At 47.8% G+C, this 23,980-nt stretch overlaps 1 protein-coding gene and 1 long non-coding RNA gene across 4 annotated transcripts in view; one reads left to right on the forward strand and one right to left on the reverse strand.

Annotated features, from left to right (window-relative positions):
• UXS1 (UDP-glucuronate decarboxylase 1) overlaps window positions 1-23,980 on the reverse strand; it is a 97,185-nt gene that overhangs the window by 14,367 nt on the left and 58,838 nt on the right. For all 3 annotated transcript variants that reach the window (XM_086701459.1, XM_086701457.1, XM_086701460.1), the window contains 4 exons: window positions 19,842-19,946; window positions 16,745-16,804; window positions 13,824-13,945; window positions 3,380-3,499 (listed from right to left, as the gene is read on the reverse strand). In XM_086701459.1, the coding sequence (XP_086557585.1) occupies window positions 3,380-3,499; window positions 13,824-13,945; window positions 16,745-16,804; window positions 19,842-19,946 (407 nt within the window). The remainder of the gene's footprint in view (window positions 1-3,379; window positions 3,500-13,823; window positions 13,946-16,744; window positions 16,805-19,841; window positions 19,947-23,980) is intronic.
• LOC147582586 (uncharacterized) lies at window positions 7,504-9,790 on the forward strand. Its single transcript, XR_015249320.1, has 3 exons — window positions 7,504-8,181; window positions 9,108-9,221; window positions 9,343-9,790. It is a non-coding gene; the product is annotated as an uncharacterized LOC147582586 (long non-coding RNA).

The raw sequence follows: 23,980 nt of genomic DNA on the forward strand, positions 1-23,980 counted from the left end.
AGTTGGAATAAATCACAGGAAGGTGGCAAGACAGAATTCAACCCCACTGTAAACGTGTGTATAGGTCACATGTGAGCGAGCAAGTGCTTAAACTGAATGAACTCAAGTCTCTTCAAAATAAACTTAATAAGCTAGCCCTCCTCAAACCATACTCAACTATTTTCTAAACTTTCTGAACTGGATTGCAGGATTTTCTGAGCTTCTGTGTGCTCAAGCTAGACAGAACAGAGCTTCTGTGCGTGACTCACAGAACTCAGCAAAATATTCCGAGTCACCCTGACAGAGGTCTATGACTCAAGGGGGGGACAGGTCCAAAGAATGGTATTTGCCCAGAGATAAGATAACAAAAGACTTCAGGGAAATAGCAGCTGGAAGGCGGGTGACCACAGTAACCCAGCTTGGAAAAGGGAAGGCAAGATACTGAGCTGCTACAAATGAGATCTTTAGTCTTAGAAAGAACTTGCTGGCAATGAACAGGAAGGGAAAGGATGGTTGTACCTCCTCATTAAGCAAAGTGTTCCCCAAGATGGGCTGGACAGAGAGTCATGACACATGACCTCCTCCTCCAAGACTTCTCCACAGAGCCATCTGACGAAAGAAGAGAGGCTATCTCAATGGGGCAGCAAAGGACGAAAAGTTTAGCGACTCCATCAAATCACTAAAGGGAAATAGAATGCTGTGTGACAGGAGGGACCAGACACTTCTGAAAAGCCTCCCTGAGGACTCCTGCCACCAGAGGCGCCTAGAAAAGATGGAACGTGGCGTGTTTTGGACTCGTCGCAGTCCTGCTCGGCACCAGTCGTCCTGCTGCCCGGTCCCTGGCACAGAAGCTCTGGTGGCGAAGAGACAACACATGAGTTACCACCATCTGCCCACAATAGGTGCTTTCTTCGGCGGGCAAGGACTAGCTTCCCACCTGACACTTGGAGCACTGGCTGCAGCCCAGAAGGCAATCAGTCAAGAAGCGGTTTCTCAGAAAGCTTTTAACAGTTTGCTCTGCAAACAAAGCAGCTCTGATCTCGGGTGTGAAGATAGTCAGGGAGGGCAGTGGCTAAAAAAGCTCCGGGAGTGTCCCTGAGGGTGAGGAATTCTCAACCAAGCAGCTGGACTTGAGGGGTCCCCGTGCAGGAACCCGGGGGGCCCAAACAGCAGACAGAAGGGGAACACGGAGGAGAGGAAGCTTAGCTTTCAGTAACACTGAGACCACTACTTCCAGAACAAGCCCCAGAGCCCTTGTGCTCATCACAAAGGCAAGCAGCCACTATAAACCCAATCGTTAGCTTGACCAGCACTCATCACACGCCTCCTGGGCACCAGGCACTCTTCTGGCAGCTGGGGACTCGGCCATGAATGAAACTAGTTCCCGATTCCAGAGCTGACACTCGAGAGGGGATTGGTGGCTGGAAAAATAATACTTCAGTCAGTGATCAGTGCAAGGAAAACAACAGAAAGCATGGTTAGGAGGGAAGAGTGGCAGGTGGGTGTCATTACATATAGAATGATCCAGATGAGAGAATGATTGAACAGGGAGATGCCTGGAAGGAACATGCTCCCTGGAAAGGTAGAAGCAAAAAGCTGGGGTTGCAGAGCAGCGGGGCAAAAAGCTGGGGTATGCAGGGAGGCCCGTGAATCACGCTCTCAGCAGGTGAAAGCTCTCGAGCTTCTACTTATCTTTAAAGGCTCCCCTGGCTGCTGGGCAGAGAGCCCCTGGCTGCTGGGCAGAGAGCCCCCGACAGGGAGAATGGCTGGAAGGCCAGGGCAATAAACTGGGAGTGTGTGGCATGAGGGCCAGGGGCAGTGACAGAAGAGGTAGACGGGGCCGGATTCTGGATCTCTCTAGGGCAAGACCACCAGGCTGTGGTCAGGAGAGGAGCCAGGGTGTCCACGGCATGGCCATCTGCAGGCCCCGAGGCTTGGAGCCAGCAGCTGGTAAGTGGGAGGGGGGAGCAGGTGTGTGGCACCCTGAGAAAGGGTTTGGATTCACCTCTCTCCCGCATGTGTGCAGCAAAAGTCACCCACAACATGTGTCTTGCCCTGGATCAGGGGGCACATCATCTTGTAACCGGCTCAGCGTTTTGTTCTGAATAGGCAGTGGTGTAGCCAACCTAGCCAAGAAGAAATAGGAGCACCACAGGGAACAGCGATCGAGAGCAGAGGCTCCGGCTCAGACTGGCAGCCGCTGTCCGGCCACATAAGCTTGGGCAATTCCTCTAACCTCCATGCTTCGGTCTTCCCAGCTGGACAGTGGGCTAATAGAACCTGCGCCCCATACATCTGTCGTGAGCACTGAGTGACTTAATGGAGCTTCAGTCTCCCCATCTGGACAACAGGCTAATAGAATCTGCGTCCCCCACATCTGTCATGAGCACTGAGTGACTTAATGGATGCAAACGTCACTGAATAGGAGACGGTAAATTTACTCTATTGAGAGACAGATGGATGGATACGTATGTACACAGAGCTGTAACGTTCCCCCCGGAATCCACTCAGCTGATAAGCAAACCATCCTGCAGTTTTCAGAGTAACCAGACCCTTATCTACCCTGGATGTCCACCAAACACTGAGCCTGAAAGGACGCAGAGGCTACAGGGCTGGAAGATGTGAGGCAGACAGGAGGAGGAGGAGGAGGAGGAGGAGGAGGAGGAGGAGGAGGAGATAAAGGAGGCAGGAGGGCAGAGGAACAGGAAGAGGAGAGGAAGAGAGAACTGAGGATTGAGCAAAACCAAAGAAAACCATCTGAACTGAATCAACAAACCCCACATAGAGCAGGCGAGAGCCACTCCTCCCCGAGGTGGCGACAGGGGGTGGTGATGAGCCCCTTGTGTGACATCCTGATGCCACAGGGGTGTCTGAGGGCATGGGGCCGCTGGTGCTCACCTGTACTCTACGCTTGAACCACTGACCCCAAACCACCAGGGTCCTGAAGCCTCCCAGGTTGAGTGCAACCAGCAGAGGGCGTATGGGCGTCACCATGACAACTGCCAAGACTTGCCCCAGACACCTCACTTAGCAACCTGAGGGTCACTGAGGACACACACAGCCCTGGCTACAGCCGGAGGGCCAGATCAATGTCCAGAAAGGTGGTTGCTGGCAGGCTGGTGCGGCCAGACATACCCCAGGGCCCGAGCAGCATGGACCAGGCTGTAGCCCGCACACTAGACTATCTGTGCACCTGGAGAACAAGCCCACCAGGTTCTGCTGCTCCTCTTCTGGGTTCTAGCCCCGCGCCTTCCCTCCTCGTCACTAAGGGCAGCAGGATGTGCCCCGCGCAAAACGACAACTGCGGGAAAGTTATTCCCTGAACCAAGAGGCACTGCTCCTTTGTCACTTGCTGGCAGACTGCCAACTTTTTCTGCCCCCACCCGAGGCCTGCACAAACCGTGAGCGGCTCGCCCTGTAGCGCCTGCAGGATGAAGTTGCTGACGACCCGGCCGTCGTTCATGTGCATGCGTGGCCCAAAGGTGTTGAAGATCCTGGCCACCCGCACTTCCACGCCTTCCTGGAACAGCAGAAGAGGACGTGAGATGCAGTTCACTTCGTGCTTCTGGAGCCCAGCCCGTAAAGGAAGTCTGAAAATGTCTGGCTTTTTGCTCCCAGATGAGAGTGGTTTTCTGGTTCAGTCTACATGATGCATTCGTTAACAAATATGAGGACTGCACACAGTTATACCAAACTCAAATGTGTCCCTGATCCCACTATCAGGCCACTGGCATCAACCCTCTGCCAGAAAACCTGCGAGGTAGCTAAACAGTACATGGGGAAAACATGTTTGGAGAGAAAATTTTTCCCAGAAAATAAATATCTATTTCCCAAATAGGACCATGCCATGCATAGTCCTTTATAATCTTCTTCACACAGTGTTTCCTGCAGGTTTACTAGTCAATAGTGATTTAAATGTCAATGAATGTTTAATAGCTGATTTGAAGAAAAACAAGCAAATACTTTATCCTGGAAAAGAAGGGACATACAGGTATTCTTTTGAAGAGCCACGCTGTCTTACACTCCCAATCTGGTCCACTGGAAAACTTGTTTTAGTGAAAACCTAAAGACAATCTGGCACCCCCCGTAGGTTGGTATCTAAAAGACCTGGAAAGATACATGCCAACATTATTTAGAATGGCTGTCTCTACATGGTCGGATTACAGGTGCTCACTTTCCTCTACGTGTTTTTTAAATCTTTCTATTTTTGTTCCAATAAATATGTATTACTTCTTTTTTATAGTAAGAGAAATTTTTTTAATTTTATTTTTTATTTTTTAAAACGTACATCCAAATTAGTTACCATATAGTGAAACAATGATTTCATGAGTAGATTCCCCATTTAGCCCATCCCCCTCCCACAACCCTTCTCATAACCCTCAGTTTGTTCTCTATATTTATGAGTCTCTTCTGTTTTGTTCCCCTCCCTGTTTTTATTATTATTTTTGTTTCCCTTCCCTTACGTTCAACTGTTTTGTCTCTTAAAGTCCTCATATGAGCGAAGTCATATGATTTTTGTCTTTCTCTGATTAATTTCACTTGGCATAATACCCTCCAGTTCCATCCACGTAGTTGCAAATGGCAAGATTTCATTCTTTTTGATTGCCGAGTAATACTCCATTGTCTATAATATACCACATTTTTTAAACCATTCATCCATTGATGGACATTTGGGCTCTTTCCATACTTTGGCTATTGTTGATAGCGCTGCTATAATCATGGGAAATATGTAGTACTTTTGTAATCAAGAAAAGTATATTTTCAAATCTATAATCAGGAAAGTTTTTTTTTAATGTTTTTATTGACTTTTGAGAGAGAGAGAGAGAAAGAGAGAGACAGAGAGAGAGAGCAAGCGCATGAATGGGGGAGGGGCACAGAGAGAGGGAGACACAGAATCTGAAGCAGGCTCCAGGCTCTGAGCTGTCAGCACAGAGTCTGATGCAGGGCTCGAACTCACAAGCGGTGAGATCATTACCTGAGCCGAAGTCGGATGCTTAACCAACTGAGCCACCCGGGTGCCCCCAGGAAAGTACATTTTTAAACCCCAAAAGCCTTCTCTAAACTATCTCACACAATTCTTAATTTCACAGGCTACTTCTTCATGAATCAAAAAGTTAAATGTTTTGGGGCGCCTGAGGGGCTCAGTTGTTTAAGTGTCTGACTCGATTTCTGCTCAGGTTATGCTCTCATGGTCAGTAGATCGAGCCCCATATCAGGCTCTGCGCTGGATGTGCAGCCTGCTTGAGATTTTCCCTCTGGCCCTCCCCTGTGCATGTGCTCATGTGTGCTCTCGCTCTCTCTCAAAAAAAAGTTAAATGTTTGCATTACACCCGGAATTAGTGAACTTCCACAGCATCTGTGTCTCTAATTTGTTTCACCCATTAGACTACAGACACGTATTTTCCAGGCGTCTGAGGACAGGCAGGATGGCAGCGTGAGGCCCAGGGGCTCATGTGCCCTCCAACTCCACTTGTTCTCACTGAGCTGCACTATATACTTTGGAGAGAACAGTACGTACCTCACAGGGGGATCATAAAAAGGAAGCCGGTCCTGCATAACCCTTGGCACGGGCCTGGCAGCCAAAAGCAGTAGCTGCTATTGTGTTTACTTGACCAGAAAGTTCTTATCTTTTCTAATTCTACTGCCTCAGATCTGGCACAGGCTAGGAGCCAATGGACCCTCAGCTAACCGGGCTGATTATGCACAGACTTCACCACCACTGGAATGACTGAGACGTGATGAGCTACAGTGTCCCAAGGGCCCATGAGGTCTCCCTGTGGCTGGAACCACCTGGCTGGCCACCTCTGCTCACGGCAGCCTTATCTCTGTCCCAGTTGCTAGACAAACATTAGCAATTTTATGGGCACCAAGATGTGAAACTGTTGGGAAGCATGGATCCAGCAAACAGCTCACTTCTAGAAACCAGAAGGCTACATTTTTGCTAGGGCCTCCCAGCAATACATTATAATGCTCACATGAGCTACTCAGAGTTTTAGGATTAAGGTATGAGCTCTAATTTAAGGTCCATGAATAAACCATTCTTTTCTGTACTGAACTAACCAGAGAATATTTCCAAAATGGGGTGAGGGGGAGAAAGAAGCAGAGATGTTGACCTCAGTAGAAAAGAACTCAAAAAGTAGCCACCTGCATTTAATTGTTAAGATGAGGAAAGATCAGAAGTGGATGAATATGACATTATTCTAGAAAAAGACTGGAAAAGCCTCAGCAAATTTACAAGAGACAAACCCATGTGCCCAGCAGGGGGAAGCTCGTGGGCTATATAAGGTTTGCAACAAATCAGATGCTTTCATCCTCTGGACTTTATCCTCTGGAACAACCTTCCAGAACAAGGCCTTATAAAAGCCGCATTCTGAAGACATGAACTGACCAGGATGTAAAGGAGCCTGTTTTTATGGTTTTCCCATTTGGGTTATAAACTTAGGTGCTACAGGACAATGCCTCTGGATAGGTGTGGTTACCAGGATAGCCACCTCACCTTTCTGAGAATTCCAGCTCTCAAACATGAAATCAATAGCTCGCAAATGAAATCAACATAAACCCAAGGCTCATGCAACATAAGACCCACTCTCCTCTCATGCAGTGGCTCTGAAGTTTGCATACTGCCTCCTCAGGACACAAAGGCCACCCCCATTCTGCACGCACAGTCTAACAGCCCTCATCCCCTGCGATCCTGCAGGGCCCTTGCATGACAGGGTGGACAGTCAACAGATACTGACACGGCTGCTTACAGTGGCAGCCTGGTGGGTGGACACGTACGCACCTTGGAGGAAGGTATAATTACTCCCCATCTCATACTTGAGGAAAGGGCCAGTGTCTGACACAAAGCCTACTTCCCTGGGTGAAACCCCAGAAGGTGCCTACAGGCTGCAATGCCTCTTCGGGGAGACCCTCCTCTGAAGGACCAATGAGCAAACGCATGCACAAACTCCTAACTCATATTCAACCTTCCGTCTGCCAGGGACAGAGTCGTGGTGACTACCATGCTGGTGCGTGACTTTCCACCATGGCATGTTGCAGGATCTCTGCACACGCACACGCGTGCATGCACACACACACCAGTGACCCGGAAAAGGAACTGCCGAGTCTTTCAGAATGGCTGGGTTTCACTGTGTCCGTGGTTTTGTCCTGGGTGGGGATCAGGAGTCATTCACTTAGGACTTCGAGCATCAGGAAGTTTTTAATCAAGCATTAGGGGGACTCCTCCAAGTTTGAGACACAGCAACACAAAACCAGTGGAAACCTAAGAGAAGACAATGCTCGGGGTGCCACCCGAGTGAGCACATGTAAGCACACGCAGGTAAAGAACATGTGGCTTGCTTTGATAACTGGGCTTTGGAAACCGTGGCCAGGCTGCAGTAATACACAACCCCAGATGGTAAGCTGGCATCAGAAGGTCTCTTCCCCTATTTTTAGGGCCCAAGAAGGGTGAAGGGTTTGGTAGGCAGGCCTGACTGATCAACCAGTGGTAACTCAAGAGATACAGTGAGGGAACAAAGACTCCTCCCTCCCCAAATATCTCCAGAGGACAGAAATGCTGCCAGCAGGGATTAAATGAGCTCTCCCTCAAAAGCTCTCTTTTAAAATGCAATCATTGCTTGGCAACTACTGTCGCCAGCTACTGAACAACACAGCATGATCACAGTCACTGTCTTCGCCGATGGCAGGTGCCGGAGGACAGAACACAGAAGCCCTGCTTCGGGAGAGCAGGTGCCGACCAAGAGCTGACCATCTGCCACCCACTCCGCGGTTGTGGGCAGCCTGCTCAGAAGGCAGGGATGGGGACAGAAGAAACAAGAAGTGCTCCTGGGTACGACGGGCCTGACTCTGTGATGCTTCCATAATCCTCCTGACACCGCTGGGAGAAGTGCACTCACGTCCCCAAAGCAATAGGATCATGAGGCCCTGAACAGTGACCTGGGTAATTCCCCTACGACCTCTCCTAAATGCATCCTGAAGAGGTCTGCAGGCCGTTACAGAACACAGAGCAGTCTTGCCGTGCAGGGTTCTCCAAAGTGCTAAAAAGTTCCAATTCGCTCTCAGTGGTGGCGGAGGGAGGAGGACACACAAGGTCAGGGGCCGCTAGCTACGTGTCTGCCTGGCAATCACCCTCAACAGCCCTGCTTTGGTCTTAACAATCAGCCCAGAGTGTTCGCTGTGCAGCGCATGGTGAAGCCAGGAGGGGTAAGTACTACTCTGCCAGTTTCCGGCTGGGACTTGTGGGGTGTGGAGGGCCAGGTGCTCAGCGAGTAAGCCGCGGAGCCAGGAGACAGGACAAGGCTGGCACTGGGCAACTCCAGGCCACGAGTCCTAACCCCTACGGGTGAATACTACCTTCAAACATTTGACTTATAAGCTGCTTGCTGAATATATATTTTTCAAACTACAAGATATATACCAACTATGTAATTTTTTAAAAGTACCCTGGGGTGCCTCAGTGGCTCAGTCGGTTAAGTGTCTGGCTTCAGCTCAGGTCATGATCTCACAGTTCATGAGTTCAAGCCCCACATCAGACTCTGTGCTGACAGCTCAGAGCCTAGAGCCTGCTTCAGATTCTGTGTCTCCCTCTCTTTCTGCCCCTCCCCCGCTCACATTCTGTGTGTGTCTCTCTCTCAAGAATAAATATTAAAAAAAATTAAAACAAAAAAGTACCCTGATGTCAGAAAATAAAACAAAACCCAAAAGGCCACTGGATTAGATGATTTCTGAGTTTTCAGTCTTTCTGCTTGGCCAATCTATGGTTTTATGAATGGTGGCTTGTTTTGCAGACCCAGTCCTGTAGGTGGGCCACAGACCCCAGAGAGTCAGACTCACGTGGGGCCGTGAGCTCAAATGCACACCAACCACTGACCACAGCGAGTGGACAAGTCCCCACATTTGAGGTCCCCAGATTCATCCAAGTGCACAAAGAACGCAGACCTTAATTCCTCCCTGACAAGTTCAAAGGACAGGTTTCCCCTGGGATCCAGAAGTAGAGCGTTTCTATGAAACGCTTCATAAGCTGGGATGACATAAAACAAAGAAGCAATTACCAAGAATTTATATGGGAAAATTTTTGAGCGTTCCCGGACTCCAAAAGTAACCTCTCTTTGCCTTTTCTGATACCCAAGGACACACCTTGCTAACATGAACAGAATAAACCGAGACAAAGCCCAGATGGTCCCGGACACAGGTCAAGGCTCTGGCACCTGGCGCGATGCTGAGATGCTGTGTGTGGCTTCTGGGTAAGGTGCTCGGGGAGGGTGGGACGGTGGGGGGGTGGGGGGAGGGCTCACAGCCTCTGTAACAGCTCGCTGAAAAACCAACCCTGAATGCTATTTTTGCCTTTCACGTGTTTTTGTAAAGGTGACGATCCTGTTTGGGTTCCATCTCATTCCACCCCCTGGAAGAAGACTCATGGGAGCTTCTCCTTCTGTAAAGGATGTGTTCTGAAACGTGTACGTGTGATAGATTTTTCTGGGAAGTCAGGTTCTATTTAGAATATGTTAGCATATTTCCATACATGAAAACAAACTCAGGATTCTGAGAATCTTTTGGAAAAGGGAAAATCGTCCTTTAGCTCTTTAGAAAAAGATCTCTAAAATCTTTACACCAAGATTATTCATGCCTCTTTTCATCTTGATTATATTCTCCATCCTTATCCATTGGATTTATTCAGAGTAAGATACAACCACATACCATATGGGGTCTTCCCAATGAAGTGACAACTGACACTTCAGAGGCGATGTGTCATGTAAAAAAAAAAAAAAAAGTTTAAGTTATTGAAATAACTAAGTAAAGATATGCCAAAGGATGATGGTTTATCCTTCTTTCTGGTCATTTTTTTTTTTCATCTGTTTCCAGACAGCGTAAATTGTACACCTGAAGCTTTGAATGTATCTTGCTATCTTGAAAGGCTGAATTTATAACTATAAACTGGCACAGTTCCTTGGTGGTTAACCTTACCGCTCTATCAGCGGCTGGTCATTCCAGAGCAATGCCGTGTGGACTGCCGGCCCGGGTGTCCTCACTGAGTGCGTGTGCTTCAGGGCAGCGCCGACGCCCGTGGACTCAGAGCTGCACCTTCTCTTGCCCAGCCAAGCTTCCTCACCCGCAATGCCCCACCGGGACCCACCAGGAAAGGGCCAAGGAGCATGCGCTGCCACCAGTGTGGGTCCTGACTCCACTTACAGGCGGGGGAGCTAAGAACAAGTTTTGTAGCCCACCTTCCCATCTGGAAAATGGGCCACCCACCCCTACCTCCAAGGCGTCATGAGAATGAGGGGATATTAAACAGACTACGCCCTACAGGCTGAGCCCTAACAGAGACCAGCACACCGCAGGCCCTCACAGCCCACAGGGTCCAGCTGCTCTGCGCCACCCAGAACAGGCCTGCAGGGCGCACCCCCAGAACTGCGGGGCACTGAACTGAGCACTTAGGGTCCACACGGCTACATCCACTAAGGAAGCACAAGCAGCAGCAAAGTCAGAGTTCTGAAAATCAGTCACTTGGGAGTGAGAACCCCAAAGATGGTCTGATTTGCCCCAGACCAGGCCACACCCGGAGGGGCCAACCCCATATGGACAGGAAGTGTCCGACCTACTGTTTCTGGGAGCTAATGTAATAATCCCGAGTAAAAGATTTTACTTGGGTCCTAAACGTTTACATCCTTCACAGTCTTCACATGGCGGCGTTTATTTTATTTGTTTTGTCCTTATTTTTATCTCTGGATGGGACTACGGGTAACAATTTTTCTTCCTTCCTGCTCATCTGTGTTTTCTTATTTTCTATTCCTGGCCCTGCATCCTGCCAGAGCAGGAACACAAAACACTTTTCAACTGCAGGAAATGCACCAATGTTTCTCTCCTCTTCAGCATGGATTCAGACTAAGGAGGGAGAGAGAAGCCGCAGGGGGCCCAGTTGTGGACCCATGGCTCTCCCTGCAAGGAAGCAGAGTTATTTGTAAGGCAAATAGTAGTGGGGTGAAGGTGGGAAGCCCATGCTGTGCCTTCTTCACAGGCCTCTCAGAACTCGGGCAAGGCCAGTGACCTCCGCCCCAGTGCACAGCCCTTGGCTGTGCTGTCCACACATCAAGAGGCATGACCTCTACTTGTCTGCTGTGTGGCCACCAGAACCAGACATGACCCTGCCACCCAGAGGCACGGCCACTCCCTGACCTAATGGCTACCCCACAGGAGCAGGAGCAGTGCTACGGCGGAAGGCGGTTGCATCACATCTGCTTACGAGTCCCAACTCGCCACAAGGGGCATGTGCTATTTCCAGATGACAGTGACTGTAACACTCACCCCAACACGAGTCCTTGGACAGGTGTGCTAAACAATGTGATGAGTCTGGACAAGTCTACAGGCCACTAGGTGCTGTCAGCCGAGACCCCAAGCTTCTCAAAAGCACAGAGCCTTTCTTCCACAAGGCATTCTCAGACCTAGTACCAGGACATAGTTCCCACAGGTAGAGCCCCTGGTGTTCCAGTGAGAAGCACACGATTAACTTGACCATGGATGTGACTCTTCCATCCACACAACACTCGTCTGCTGGGGCCTTCGGTGTGTGAAGCACATCCCAGACATTCCACGGTAAAGGCATCATTCAAGTGAGGGACTGTCCTTCACCAGGACAGCCCCTGCAATGCAGGGACACCCTCTTGACAGGGCTCTTATCAGGGACACTTAGGCACAGACCAACTGTACACACAAGGGGCTTCTAATGGGAACATGAGTTTACAGTTTTCAGAGTAATGCTACTTGTGCCATTAACCTCCCAAGACCTCCGTGAGCAGAAACATAAATGCTGACAGATCCAGATTTATCTAGATGCTACATTCCCGATATCATGAGCCAGATGAATCAGATGCAATGGTAGTTTGTGTTTGAAATGAGTACCCTAGCTAGTGTGTGGATGTGTATCACAGTTCCTGGCATACAGTCGGTGCTCAACAAATGCTGGCTATATTATTACTATTACAATTACCATGAGCTCATACCTTGAGGAGATAGCTATTCCCTATAGACACTCCTTAGATTCACTGAATAAAAAGTTCAATTAAAATGACCTATTTGCCCACCAGCTTTAACCTATCTAAAAATTCACTAAGAAACACCACAAGAATGAAAGCAAAAGAAAACAGTTGAGAAACACAAGTCTTCAAACTCTTTATACAATAAAATCGCAACACGTGCCCCTTAAGAACACAGGTTAGTTTTCTCAAGTACCAACATATCCAGACATTGTTCTCTGTACCTGGGAGGCCATCTTAGGTACATTTTATTTTAATATTTATTTATTTTTGCGAGAGAGAGAGCCAGAGTGAGAGCAGGGGAGGAGCAGAGAGAGAGGGAGACACAGAATCCGAAGCAGACTCCAGGCTCTGAGCTGTCAGCACAGAGCCCGATGTGGGGCTCAAACTTGCAGACTGCGAGATCATGACCTGAGCCGAAATCGGACACTTAACTGACTTAGCCACCCAGATGCCCTGGGAGGCAATCTTAAACTGCGGGGTCAAGGTATTCTGGACTCAAGAATGAGAAAGTTATGCCCTTTCTATAACTGATTAATGCTTCTCCTTTTTTAAAATAATTTTTTTAATGTTTATTTATTTTTGAGAGAGAGAGCATGAGCAGGGGAGGGGCAGAGACGGGGGGAGACAGAAGATCCGATAGAACAGAGCCCAGTGCAGGGCTTGAACTCACAAACTGTTGAGATCATGACCTGAGCCAAAGTCTGACACTTCTGAAGACTGAGCCACCCAGGCGTCCACTGATTAATGTTTCTTAAAATAAATGGATAATACAAGCCGACTGCCCAAAGTAGCTTAGAAAGCAATTAGTTTTGCTTCTGGCTGAGAAAAAAGACAGAATAAATAAATGCCCACATAGGCAGAGGTTATTTTATGGGTCTTTAATGTTGGTATTTCACTAAAAATATAAGGGAAAAAACCCCTCCTGACAATTCTCCTCTGAAAAAAAGAAAGATGCTCAGGGACACTCAGTGCCGGGCACATTGACAACACCTCTCCCCTCATGCAACGTGCACTGCCATCTGAGGTCGCCTGCTGCTCCCAGGGACAGGCAATCAAGTCTCTAAGTCCTAGGAGTATGGGCCACACCATCTGATTGCAGTCCCCAATGATTTATGCCCATATCCCTCCCTCTACTAGAGGGCATGTCTGGGGGGACCTCAGAAAGCTGATCCAAGCTCAGGGACAGTGACCAAGGAAAGGATGGACTAGCCTGGGTCCTTGCCTGGAGGCAGAGCTGGGGTGGGAACCGAGGCCCTCCACCTCTTGGTCAGTGGGCTCTTTTGGCTACAGCATGTGGGTGACCAGATCTGCCCCATGACACCATCCATGGGAGAAACCTCCAGTACAGCAATGAATAATTAAGAAGGCAGGAAACAGTATGAAATAAATATAAACAACAATTCCTAAGAAAGTTCAAATTAAAGCAATAATGAATTCATTTGTAGACCTATTAAATAACTCAGAAGAAAAGTAAACAACAACAAAAATAAACCTCACTAATTTGAAGGCTTCAGGAAAACACGGGCACTTACTAACTGCTGATGGGCAATTAGGCAATAAAGAAATGTACCATTCATAGTCATGTAACAGCATTCCAAACCAAAGAATGTATCTCCAGGAAACTGTTTTTTAAAACGGACATACGCGGGAAAAGCTGCTGATGATACTATTAATTTACAGTAGTGGGAAACTAAACTCTCTCAGTAGCCACTTAATCACGGCATTTCATTCCTGTATGGTGCTTTGCATTTGACGGGACAGGTGCTTCATGTGTCTACACCCCAACCCCCCCAGGATGCGATCCGATACCTGCTTCATGTAGGCATAGCACATGGTCTCGGCAACGCGCTTCCCTTCATCGTAGCAGGCTCGGGGTCCTATTGGATTCACGTGGCCCCAGTAATCTTCACTCTGAGGGTGGACTTCAGGATCTGTGAGTGCAGGAAAGTGAGACCATGTGTTCATCAAGCTTGTATGCATCGTGAACAATGAATATTTACAATGCAAGAGACTGCTCTAGAAAGACCAGGGTAAACATTTACAAATGGAGAGACCCTGATCAATGTTGCACTGCCCATTCTCTAAGTTCCAGTGGGACAGGCTGGACAGTATTTTTACAGGGGAAGAAATAAAGTAAAAGACCAGGGTTCTCTCAACTGCAAGCCCCTCTCCCGTAAACTGTTCTTAACACTTAATTATACAAGCTATAATTAAATGTAATCTACGTGAAGGGATGTATGGTTCAACTTTATATTTATAAAATATGTAATTGCAGCAAAGCCTGTACTTCTTGAAATAACTTCAGGAGCACCTCTGTGGAACACAAGGACTTCCCCACGTGCCAACAACCCTAGAACAAACTCGAGAGCCTCAATGAGACATGAGTACCCTGGTCTGTGTAGGTGGAAGGACGGAGCGTCCCTGAGGCAAATGACCGCTTGTTCCCTTAGCACACATTTTATATCTCCCAACTTTTGTTTTTCTGGTGTGTAAATCAATCACATTTTAAGATGTGCCAAAGGCACAGACCATTTAAAGAAACCTAGTAACAAATTCTTTTTTAACACAAGTGTATTTTGGGAATGTGGATACCTAATTTATATGGCACACTAGGAATTTTATACAGCCATAGCCAAAAAACCTGGACAGTGTACAGGAGCTCTGTGTTATAAATTCATCTCGTGCTTATCTTATAGCCAAAATCTGACTGCAGCTCATGGATACAGAGTCACGAACACACAGGTGCCCGAGTTGGCCGGCCCCCGTCGGAGACTGGTGCCCCCCACCCCTGCAGCGTGGCCGAATCCAGGGGCAGGTTCAGACCTCTCTATCCAGTGCTGTGGTTTAAAGTTCTCTTAAGAAGGGGGCATGTTTTTACTACAGGATGAGAGAAGAGGTCTATGGCAAATACCCCCTGAGAGAAGAAAACCAGCAACTTAATTTCACACAGATGTTAACAGATGATGGACATTAGGCCTTTTGTGGGAATTTCTGACAAGGGCCAGGCAAGCTAGACTCCAAAGAGACCATCATAAATTTGGCAAACGGTAAGAAAGAAGACCAGGCACACCCATGCATCTGTCCCTCAATCGGCACCCCTGGGCTGAAGTGTCCAGGGTGCCCAAGGTTCAAGACACCACTTTAAAAGTGCCCACTCTCTGTGATAAAAGTAAAGGTCTAGAGTCACAATTGATTTCCAATTAGTCTCCCCTTCTCAGCATTTTGTGAGGCTAACACATTAAGCACCCACTCCACAAAATGCCAGTTTCCTGAACTATTCAAACATCAGAGCAGACCAGTTACACCCCGATGTTACTTAAGAACCCTAAAAACTGATGACAAACTGTCATCAAATGTGCAGATAATAAATGAAGTGAGAGGAGGAAGAAGGCTGGACAGGGAAAAGATGTCACTCACTGTGCCCTTTTGGCCAGTATGAGGAGTACCTTTATATTTGAGACATTTAAAAAGATTCAGCCCTTTGAGGCGCACCTGGGTGGCTCAGTTGGTTAAGTGTCCTACTCTCGATCTTGCTCAGGTCATGATCTCACGGTTCATGGAATCAAGCCCCGCGTCAGACGCTGCACTGACAGTGGGGAGCCTCCTTCGGATTCTCTCTCTCCCCCTCTCTCTCTGACCCTCCCCTGCGTGCTCTCTCTCCAAATTAAAAAAAAAAAATCCAGCCCTCTCAGCTGTGATATATAAAGCTCATCAGAGGAAGAGAAGGGGAATCAGCCAATGACTTATAAAGGGAAACTGACCCCTTGTGAAGTCTTGCTATGGAAAGAAACAGGGAGGCGGAATGCAAACCCACTCAGCTGTCTGTTCTAAAAGCAATGAGGGGAACAGGTAGGGGGTGGACGCTTTTAACTGCCAAGATTTCGTTTTCACAGGGATTACAAAGAACAGAACTGCATTTAGTAGAACTCCTCTTTTTCTAGATTTTTTTTTCACTCAGTTCCCTTATTTAAAAAAAAAAAAAAAAAAGCATCTCTTCCAATTTTGCCCCTTCACTTCGTTTCTCTGTCCAAAATAGTAATGCGAAGTAGATAAGTTGCATGTCAGGGTCTAGCTTCTGCTGCTTCAACAATGCCGTCCTCCACAACCCTGCACCCGTTGGTTTGGGGCTGAACCTGCACCCCTCATCCTGCTCCTAACCCAGGCTGGCTTAATGGGCCTGGAGGGGAGGTAAAGTTCTGCAGGTTGGCAAACAGGCTCCTGGTTTTCTGGCATTCCCTACTTCAGGTTCTTCCAGAAGTCATTATACAACAGGTGAGGCAATCAGTACATATCTCTTTGCCAAGCAAGCAAAAGCCAACCCCTGAGCTCTCGGTGGGTCAGGCTCACAGCACCCACTGCTCATACCGAAGAATAAAGTGCTCCAGCTAACCTGGCCAAAAAATCCCTACTGCATGATTTCTGGGGTCCTTTCAGAGCCGAATGGGAAACACCCCTCTGTGGCTTTGTAAATGGCAGGGCCTCCTGGGCAAGGTGACATGAAGCAGTCGTCCAAGGGTGTTCTTCGGCGGGAGGAAAAGGGGTTCGTGCCTTTTCCGAGAGCAGACCACGGGTGGCTGACAGGTGGCCTCGCTGCTGGCTCGCGCACAAGCAGGGAGAGTGGGCTGGGCCGTCTTACACACGGAGTCCTGCACTCATTTTTGATTCCTTCTTCACCTGAGACAGTCCCATGGGCCCAGAGCAAGCACGACTGGGGGAGCCCCACCACTCACCTCCATACACCTCCGAGGTGGAGGCCAGGAGCAGGCGAGCGCCGACTCGTTTTGCCAGCCCTACAGAAAGCAAAGATACGATCAGGGAAGCTGACAACCTCAGGGAAACGAGGAAGTTACAGAAGCGCATGCATGTTTTTGTGGCCAGTTGATGCAGTTTTTTAGTATTAATTGTATCTGATCATCTGTGCCCTGTGCACCATCCACTCATATTGTATCTACCTTGAAGCAAACAAACAAAAAACCAAAATAGAAGAACACAAACGAAACCTCAGAGGCACAGTATTTAGTTGGACACTTGTAGGTGCAGGTGCAGGCAGGGCCAAATGGAGAATCTGTTAGTTTGGTGAGGTGTGGGTTCGGGGTTACCACCAGTAGGCAGAAGGCAAGGCCATTCGCACCTTCCCTTCCACCGTCCCTGTGACGCGGCCCACCTGCCACTTCCTCGACGTGCCCCCTGGCATTCTGACTGTGCCGGAGCCAGCCCCCGCCGGCTGGGCCCCTCCACACCGCCCCCCCCTCCCCCCACCACCTCCTTCAAGGCTCGGCTGCAACAGCCCCTTCTCCAAAACAAGTCATGACATCCCTGTGTCGGGCTCTAAACGCTTTCCTGCACAGACCCCTTGCAGGCAGAATGGACTAGAACACTGTGCTCGATGGGAGTCAGGTAGGTATGGAAAGTCTCCAGGCACTCACAAAGTCCCAATGTTCATCAGAGGCTCACGGCAGCTGTGCGCCAAAGAGGCCCATCGCCCTTCACTTAACCCAATGGCTCCTGAACGTACTCCCCCTCGGAGCCTTTGTGGACAGATGCCACCAGGTCGACAGGCCGGGGTGCCACACACCCAGTGCTGCACGCATGCCCGCCCACGGGGCAGAGGTCCAGCGAGGTGTCTGTAAAGTGCTAGGGCTGGGAGCTGGGTGTATGCACACAGCCTGCGGGCACTTCTGGAGGCAGCCAGGCGACACAGAAGGGCCCTGGCATGAGGGGCCCTGGGGTGCGGGTGTGGGAGCACCCAGGGGAGGAAAGCAGGGAGCCATGAAGACGCCCAAGAACAAGAGAGCAGGGCTGCCAAACAGGAAGGATCTGGAGATCATCTGTGCAAATGCCACAACGTGCTGGAACAAATAAATGCTAAAAAGGGACGTAGCAGCATCTGGAATTTATAGGCTAAGGCTACCAACACCACAGGTCTGTCTCTTTCACTCCTATTTCAGCCCTCGGAAGTCTGCCGAGTGATCACTGTACCACATCACTGCATAGATGCAACGGTGGCAGTTTCAAAAGGAAGGACCCCAGAGTGTTGGGTGTTTTTTTTGTTTTTTTTTTTTTTTTTGTAATACACTTTTGAGGTAACTGTAGAGTCAAATGTGGTCATACAGAGTCAACAGAGAGAGACCCTGCATAGCCTCTACTGAATTCCCCCCAACAGTAAAAGGCTGCAAAACCAGAGTACAATGTCCCAAGCAGGACACTGACATGGATACACTCAGGACCCAGAGCATCTCCGTCATCGTGAGGACCCCTTGGCGGGGAGCCAGGGGAGCCCCACCTGTGTTGTTCTAGTGCCCAGATGTTTATGCAGAGACTGGACAAAGGGGTCTCATCTTGAAGAAACCGAGCACGGGCCCAGAGAAGTGGGGAGCCACAGAGAGGGAAGGGCCCCACCAGGAAGAGGCCGGGGGGGCGGGGGTTCACTGCATCTTGTCTCAAGTGCAAAGCGATTAATGACAGCACCTCTCTCCGTCTGGAATATGAAGTCCCTCTTAAGTCTTTGCGGCCGAGCGACCGTCCCCCACCTTCAGCTTTTGTCCCTGTCATTCCTGAAAGGAGTTTATCATTCCTTCAGGACTTCCAGGTCCAATCTCACCCATGGCCCACTAGTCCCTTCTGCCTGGAACTCTAACAGCATTTCACTGGCACCTCCCTTTGGGAACATTCCCTTCCTCCTTGGTGTCACTGGTGCCTGGGCCCATATATCGCCTTCTCCAGGAAACACCAAGTTCCCTGGCAAAAGACAGGACGGTGTCTGGGCACAGTGACTGCACAATGGATGCTATCTTCTTAGACATCGTGTGCTTGGTGGCTCCTCTGTTGTATCTCACTTGGGTACGAAGGAGGCGGCTGGGGTGGCAGAGGGAGTGTGGGGAGGGGTGGGAGCAGCAGGCAGCTCTACCAGTGTCTTACCTCTGAGCAGAAGGGAGACCCTGTTCTGTCTGGTGACCAGGGCGGGGGTTGTAACAAAGGGAACAAAGCCCCTTCGACACCAGGAAAATGAATCATCTATTTCTTGCAGAGCTGGACCCCTCAAACTGTTTAGTCTACGAGGACTGAAAACCAGTCTCCGGCATCCCTTTCGGTCCCTTGTCTCCATCCTTCCCTCGAATTACAATTTAGTGCTGCATTTCCCAAACCCATTTATAGAAGCTGTCTTAAATGTTACCATAATTAAATCCATTTTTCACTTGACATTTTAAAAAGTGGTTCCTTTTTCCCCACTTTGCAACTAATCAAAACTCCCAGTTTTTGAAACCTGTGTCAAACTTAAGATGCCTCTGATTTCAAGCATTCATAGGTACGCATTATCCACAGCTACCAATCTACGGCGTGTTGTTTGTAACACGCACCCGTGGCCCCCTTTGGTGAATCCCGCAGTTCAGCCTAGACTTGGGCACTCAGCTTGGACAACCCCATAAGGTTGGCTGGTTTTCTGCTCCTCCCAGGAGCACTCCTGAAACCCCCGTGCGTGCATTCCGCACCGACCTGGCCTTGGATCAGAGTCGCCAGTGCCTCTTCCAGCTCAGAGGCACACACACCATGTATCACAGGGTAAAGTGAAGGAAGGTGTCACACAGTCACACACACAGTCACAGTGACAGGTGGTCATTCTCAGGGGATTCCACTGTGGCAGTGCAGACTGGTTACTAGGATGGTGGTGTCCCCCATGACAACTCTGATGGCTCGTAAAGTCACTCCAGGGGTGAGGGAGGGGTCTAAAGTCCAAGACCAAGCTCTAACAGAACGTCGATGGCCTATGCCTGGGATTGCCTACAACATTCCCCAAAACAGCTGCGAAATAAGAGAAGGACAACTTACCTAGCATGTTTAACGTCCCGATCGTATTGGTCTTCAGCGTCTTGATGGGGTTATACATGTAGTTTGGAGGGGAGGCCGGAGAGGCCAGGTGGTATATCTGATCAACTAAAGGAGACAAAAATGGAAGTTCGTGATTTCCACGGAAAACATTAAAAATATTCTGAATCCCTAAGAATCAGACCGTATGATACAGGCATTTCTGTAGCACTGAAATTCTAGTTGTTACTGTTTTACTCTTCATAAAAAGTAATTTGCTTTTGCAATTAGAAGAACTTTAAACAAAAATAGAAAGTCTAATTGTCTGCAACAAAAACACATGGGGGCCCAGTAATCTGGGCCTGTTCTCTAACGAGAGTCAATCTGATTCCAGAGTTGACTGTTTTCTGAGATCTGTCCCAGATACAGCATGCAAATCAGGAGGAAGACCAATTTTTCAGACACTGAATTAAACATGAACATCCAAAGCAAGCAAGGTTTTTAATTTGTAAAACCAATCTGACATAAAAGCACTAACGTACGGGAGGAAATAATCTTTTGCTTTGTTTTTGCAAATCTTGTGTACATAAAACCAGACCCTGAGATGACAGTTGGGGGGTAGTTTCTGTTTTTCATTGACTGATTATTTTTTAATTTTTGTTTTCATTGTTTATTTTTGAGACCGAGAGAGACAGCGTGAGCGGGGGAGGGAGAGAAAGAGAGGAAGACACAGAAGCAGAAGCAGGCTCCAGGCTCTGAGCTGTCAGCACAGAGCATGACGCGGGGCTCAAACTCACCAGCCGTGAGATCATGACCTGAGCTGAAGTTGGACGCCCAACTGACTGAGCCACCCAGGCGCCCCCTCATTGACTGATTATTTATTGAGGATCTGCTTAGTGGCTCCCGAGCAAAAAGACACACTAACGTTAATAATGAGTTAATAAACTAGGAAACTAACGTTAATAATGAGACTTCACTCACTGAATGCCTATTTCGTGAAGGACACAGGACAAGGGTGGGGATACAATGACAAATCACCAGCTCTGGGGGATTCTGGCCTGATGAAGGAGACTGGGCAAGGGGGTCTTGCTTTGAGGCGGGCCTGGATGTGCAGAGAGATGGGCCAGGAGCTCATTCCCAGCTGGGCTACTTGGGAGTGGGTGTGCTGCGTACCAGGGACGGGAAAGGGTGACGCTACAAGGCAAGAGTTTCTGCTGCGGCTCTGAAAGGTCTCAGTGAAAATGTGGTCCAGCTACAGCATGTGAGACTTTAAATACCAAGATAGAACCTGGATTTGCACTGACAATGAAGACCACTTAGTTCAGAGCAAGAGACATTCTGAGAACCTGGATTTTGGCACCAATCACTAAGCAGCTGATAGCACACTGTAATAATCACCATAATTTTGAGGGTAAAATACCATTATTCCTGTTTTACATAAGAGATTACAAAGCTTGCAGGTGAAGCAGCTAAATAATGACAACGCCAGGATTTGAACCCAGTTCCATTTTAATCCAAACCCAGAGCTTTTTGAGCATTATACGGTACTGCCATCACTAGAGTTGTAGTTGGAGGGTGGTTTTTACAGCCACAAATGGTGAAATGACTGGCTTCTGCACGACTCCCCTGTGTACAGGCATTCACTGGAACATCCCCATCCCCAACCCTTGCTCTCTGCCACACAGCAGAGAGGCCCTTGGGAAGCAATGTCTCCCTGTCAAATAGCATGTATAGGAAAGCCATCCCTCCAGACAAAGTCTATTCTGTGCCACTGCACTTCAGCTCCAGGTGAAAGAAAATGTCACCACCATCACAGCGAGCCAAGGAATGGGGGATCTGAAACACCACAGCCAAAACGAATCCTCCTTGTACATGGCTTCAGCGCCCATTCAAGAGGGCCTGCAGGGACCTCCTTGGCCTCCCATCCTCTTCCTAACCAGGGACCACTGCTCTCTTTTTAGGTAATGGCACATTAGGGGCTAGGTTTTAGAAACCACATGCGAACCGGCAAACTAGGAAAAACAGTTCCCATGGTGAATTCTCCAATGTAACTTTCTCAGAAAACATCCCCTCCCACCAAAAAATGCCTACCCTCCCCACCGACACTCACTCACCACCCATGCCCTCCTGAAAATCTCCTGTCGTGCCCGGATGGCATAGGAATCACCACAGTGCCTTCAGGGGCCGGGGCTATTTCCAAACACTCTTCTCACCCAGGGGTGAGAGCCCGATGACAGTTTATCTTCACACAAGGGGCAGAAATGATGCCTCCACACAAGAGCATAATATTCTAGGCTGTGAGCTTGGTCTCTACTTAATTCACGCTAATTATCACAGTCTTTCAAGCCCAAGCACATCTGGGAGGCTCAGTACACATGAGCCACCAAGACTAGGAGAAAGCGGAAGCCGGATGGTTCTAACAGGAAGATAGTATCTTTGGGAAGGGGTTCTAGGTACTGCACAGGCTCATGGAAAAACCTGGTAAGTATATATTTTTCCAATACCATGACCATCCCTCAAGAAAGCAAAAACAACATGTAAAAGACTATAGGCCCCATCTTCTGGATTATTTACAAGGCTTCTTTTTTGCCAAGACTATTCCAGAAAACTTCTGATGTGGTTGCTTTAAAAAGTCTTAATTTTGGGGATGCCTGAGTGGCTCAGTCGCTTAAGTGTCCAACTCATGATTTTGGCTCAGCTCATGATCTCATAGTTTGTAAGTTTGAGCCCTGCATTGGGCTCTACGCTGACGGCATGGAGCCTGCTTGGGATTCTGTCTCCCTCCCTCTCTGTCTCTCCCCTGCTTGTTCTCTATCTCTCTCAAAATAAATAAAAAATTTAAAAAGTCTCAATTTTTTTTTAAAAGAAGATACTTCTGCAACACTATTATCAAAATCTCAATAGTGATTTTTGCAGATACAGAAAAAAAAACATTCTGAAATTCATATGGAATTTCAAGGAACACTGTCTAGCCAAAACAATTTTGAAAAAGAGGAACAAAATTGGAAGACTTTCATTTCCTGATTTCAAAACAGTACAGAACTACACTAATCAAAGCAGTGTGTTACTGGCATAAAGACAGATGTATACACCAATGGAATAGAATACAAAGTCTAGAAATAAAGCCTTGTATACATAGTTCAGTGATCTTTGATAAGAATACCAAGTCACTCAATGAAGAAAGGACAGTCTCTAACTGTCAGTTGGGAAAACTGAGTATCTACATGCAACAGAATAAAATTTTATTCTTATCTTACGCTATGTACAAAAGACCTAAATGTAACACCTAAAACAATAAAACTCTTAGAAGAAAACAGGGAGAAAGCTTCATGACATCATGGCAAAGATTTCTTGGATAGGACACAAAAAGCAAAGGCAACAGAAGCAAAAACAGAAAAATAGGAGTACATCAAACTTAAAAACTTTTCTGACAGAATCAAAGGACACAATTAACAGTAAAAAGGCAAACTATACAATGGAAGAAAATATTTACAAGCCATATATATGAAAAGGTGTTAATATCCAGAATATATAAAGAACTCTTAAAAATCAACAGAATCAAATAACTCAAAATGGCAAGGCACTTGTATGCCCAAAAATGATATACAAATGGCCAACAAGCGTATAAGAGGCTCAACATCATTAATCATCACAGAAATGTAAATCAAAACTACAATGAGGTATCATTTCACACCCATTAGGATGGCTACTATTTAAAAAAAACAAAACAAAAACAAAACAACAAGTGTTGTTGAGGATGTGGAGAGAATGGAACCCTTGTACACTTTGGCGGTGACAGAAAATGGTGCAGCCACTATGGAAAACAGTGTGATGATTCCTCAAAGTCTTAAACACAGAAGTAATGTAAGAACAGGAATCCCACTTTTGGGTATATGCTCAAAAGAATTGAAAGCAGGGTCTCGAAGAGAAATTTATAAACCCATGCTCATAGCAGCACTCTTCACAATGGCCCCCAGTAGATGCAACCTAAGTATCCATAGATAGATGAACAGATAAACAGAATATAGTGTTAGCGTGCATGTGCGCGCGCGCGTGCACACACACACACACACACACACACACACACACACACACACTGAAATATTATTCAACCTTAAAATTGAAAAAAATCCTGTCACATACTTACAACATAGATGTACTTT

This window comes from Puma concolor, chromosome A3, assembly GCF_028749965.1.
Source record: "Puma concolor isolate L17-30 chromosome A3, mPumCon1.1.hap2, whole genome shotgun sequence".
NCBI classification, from domain to species: Eukaryota; Metazoa; Chordata; class Mammalia; order Carnivora; family Felidae; genus Puma; species Puma concolor.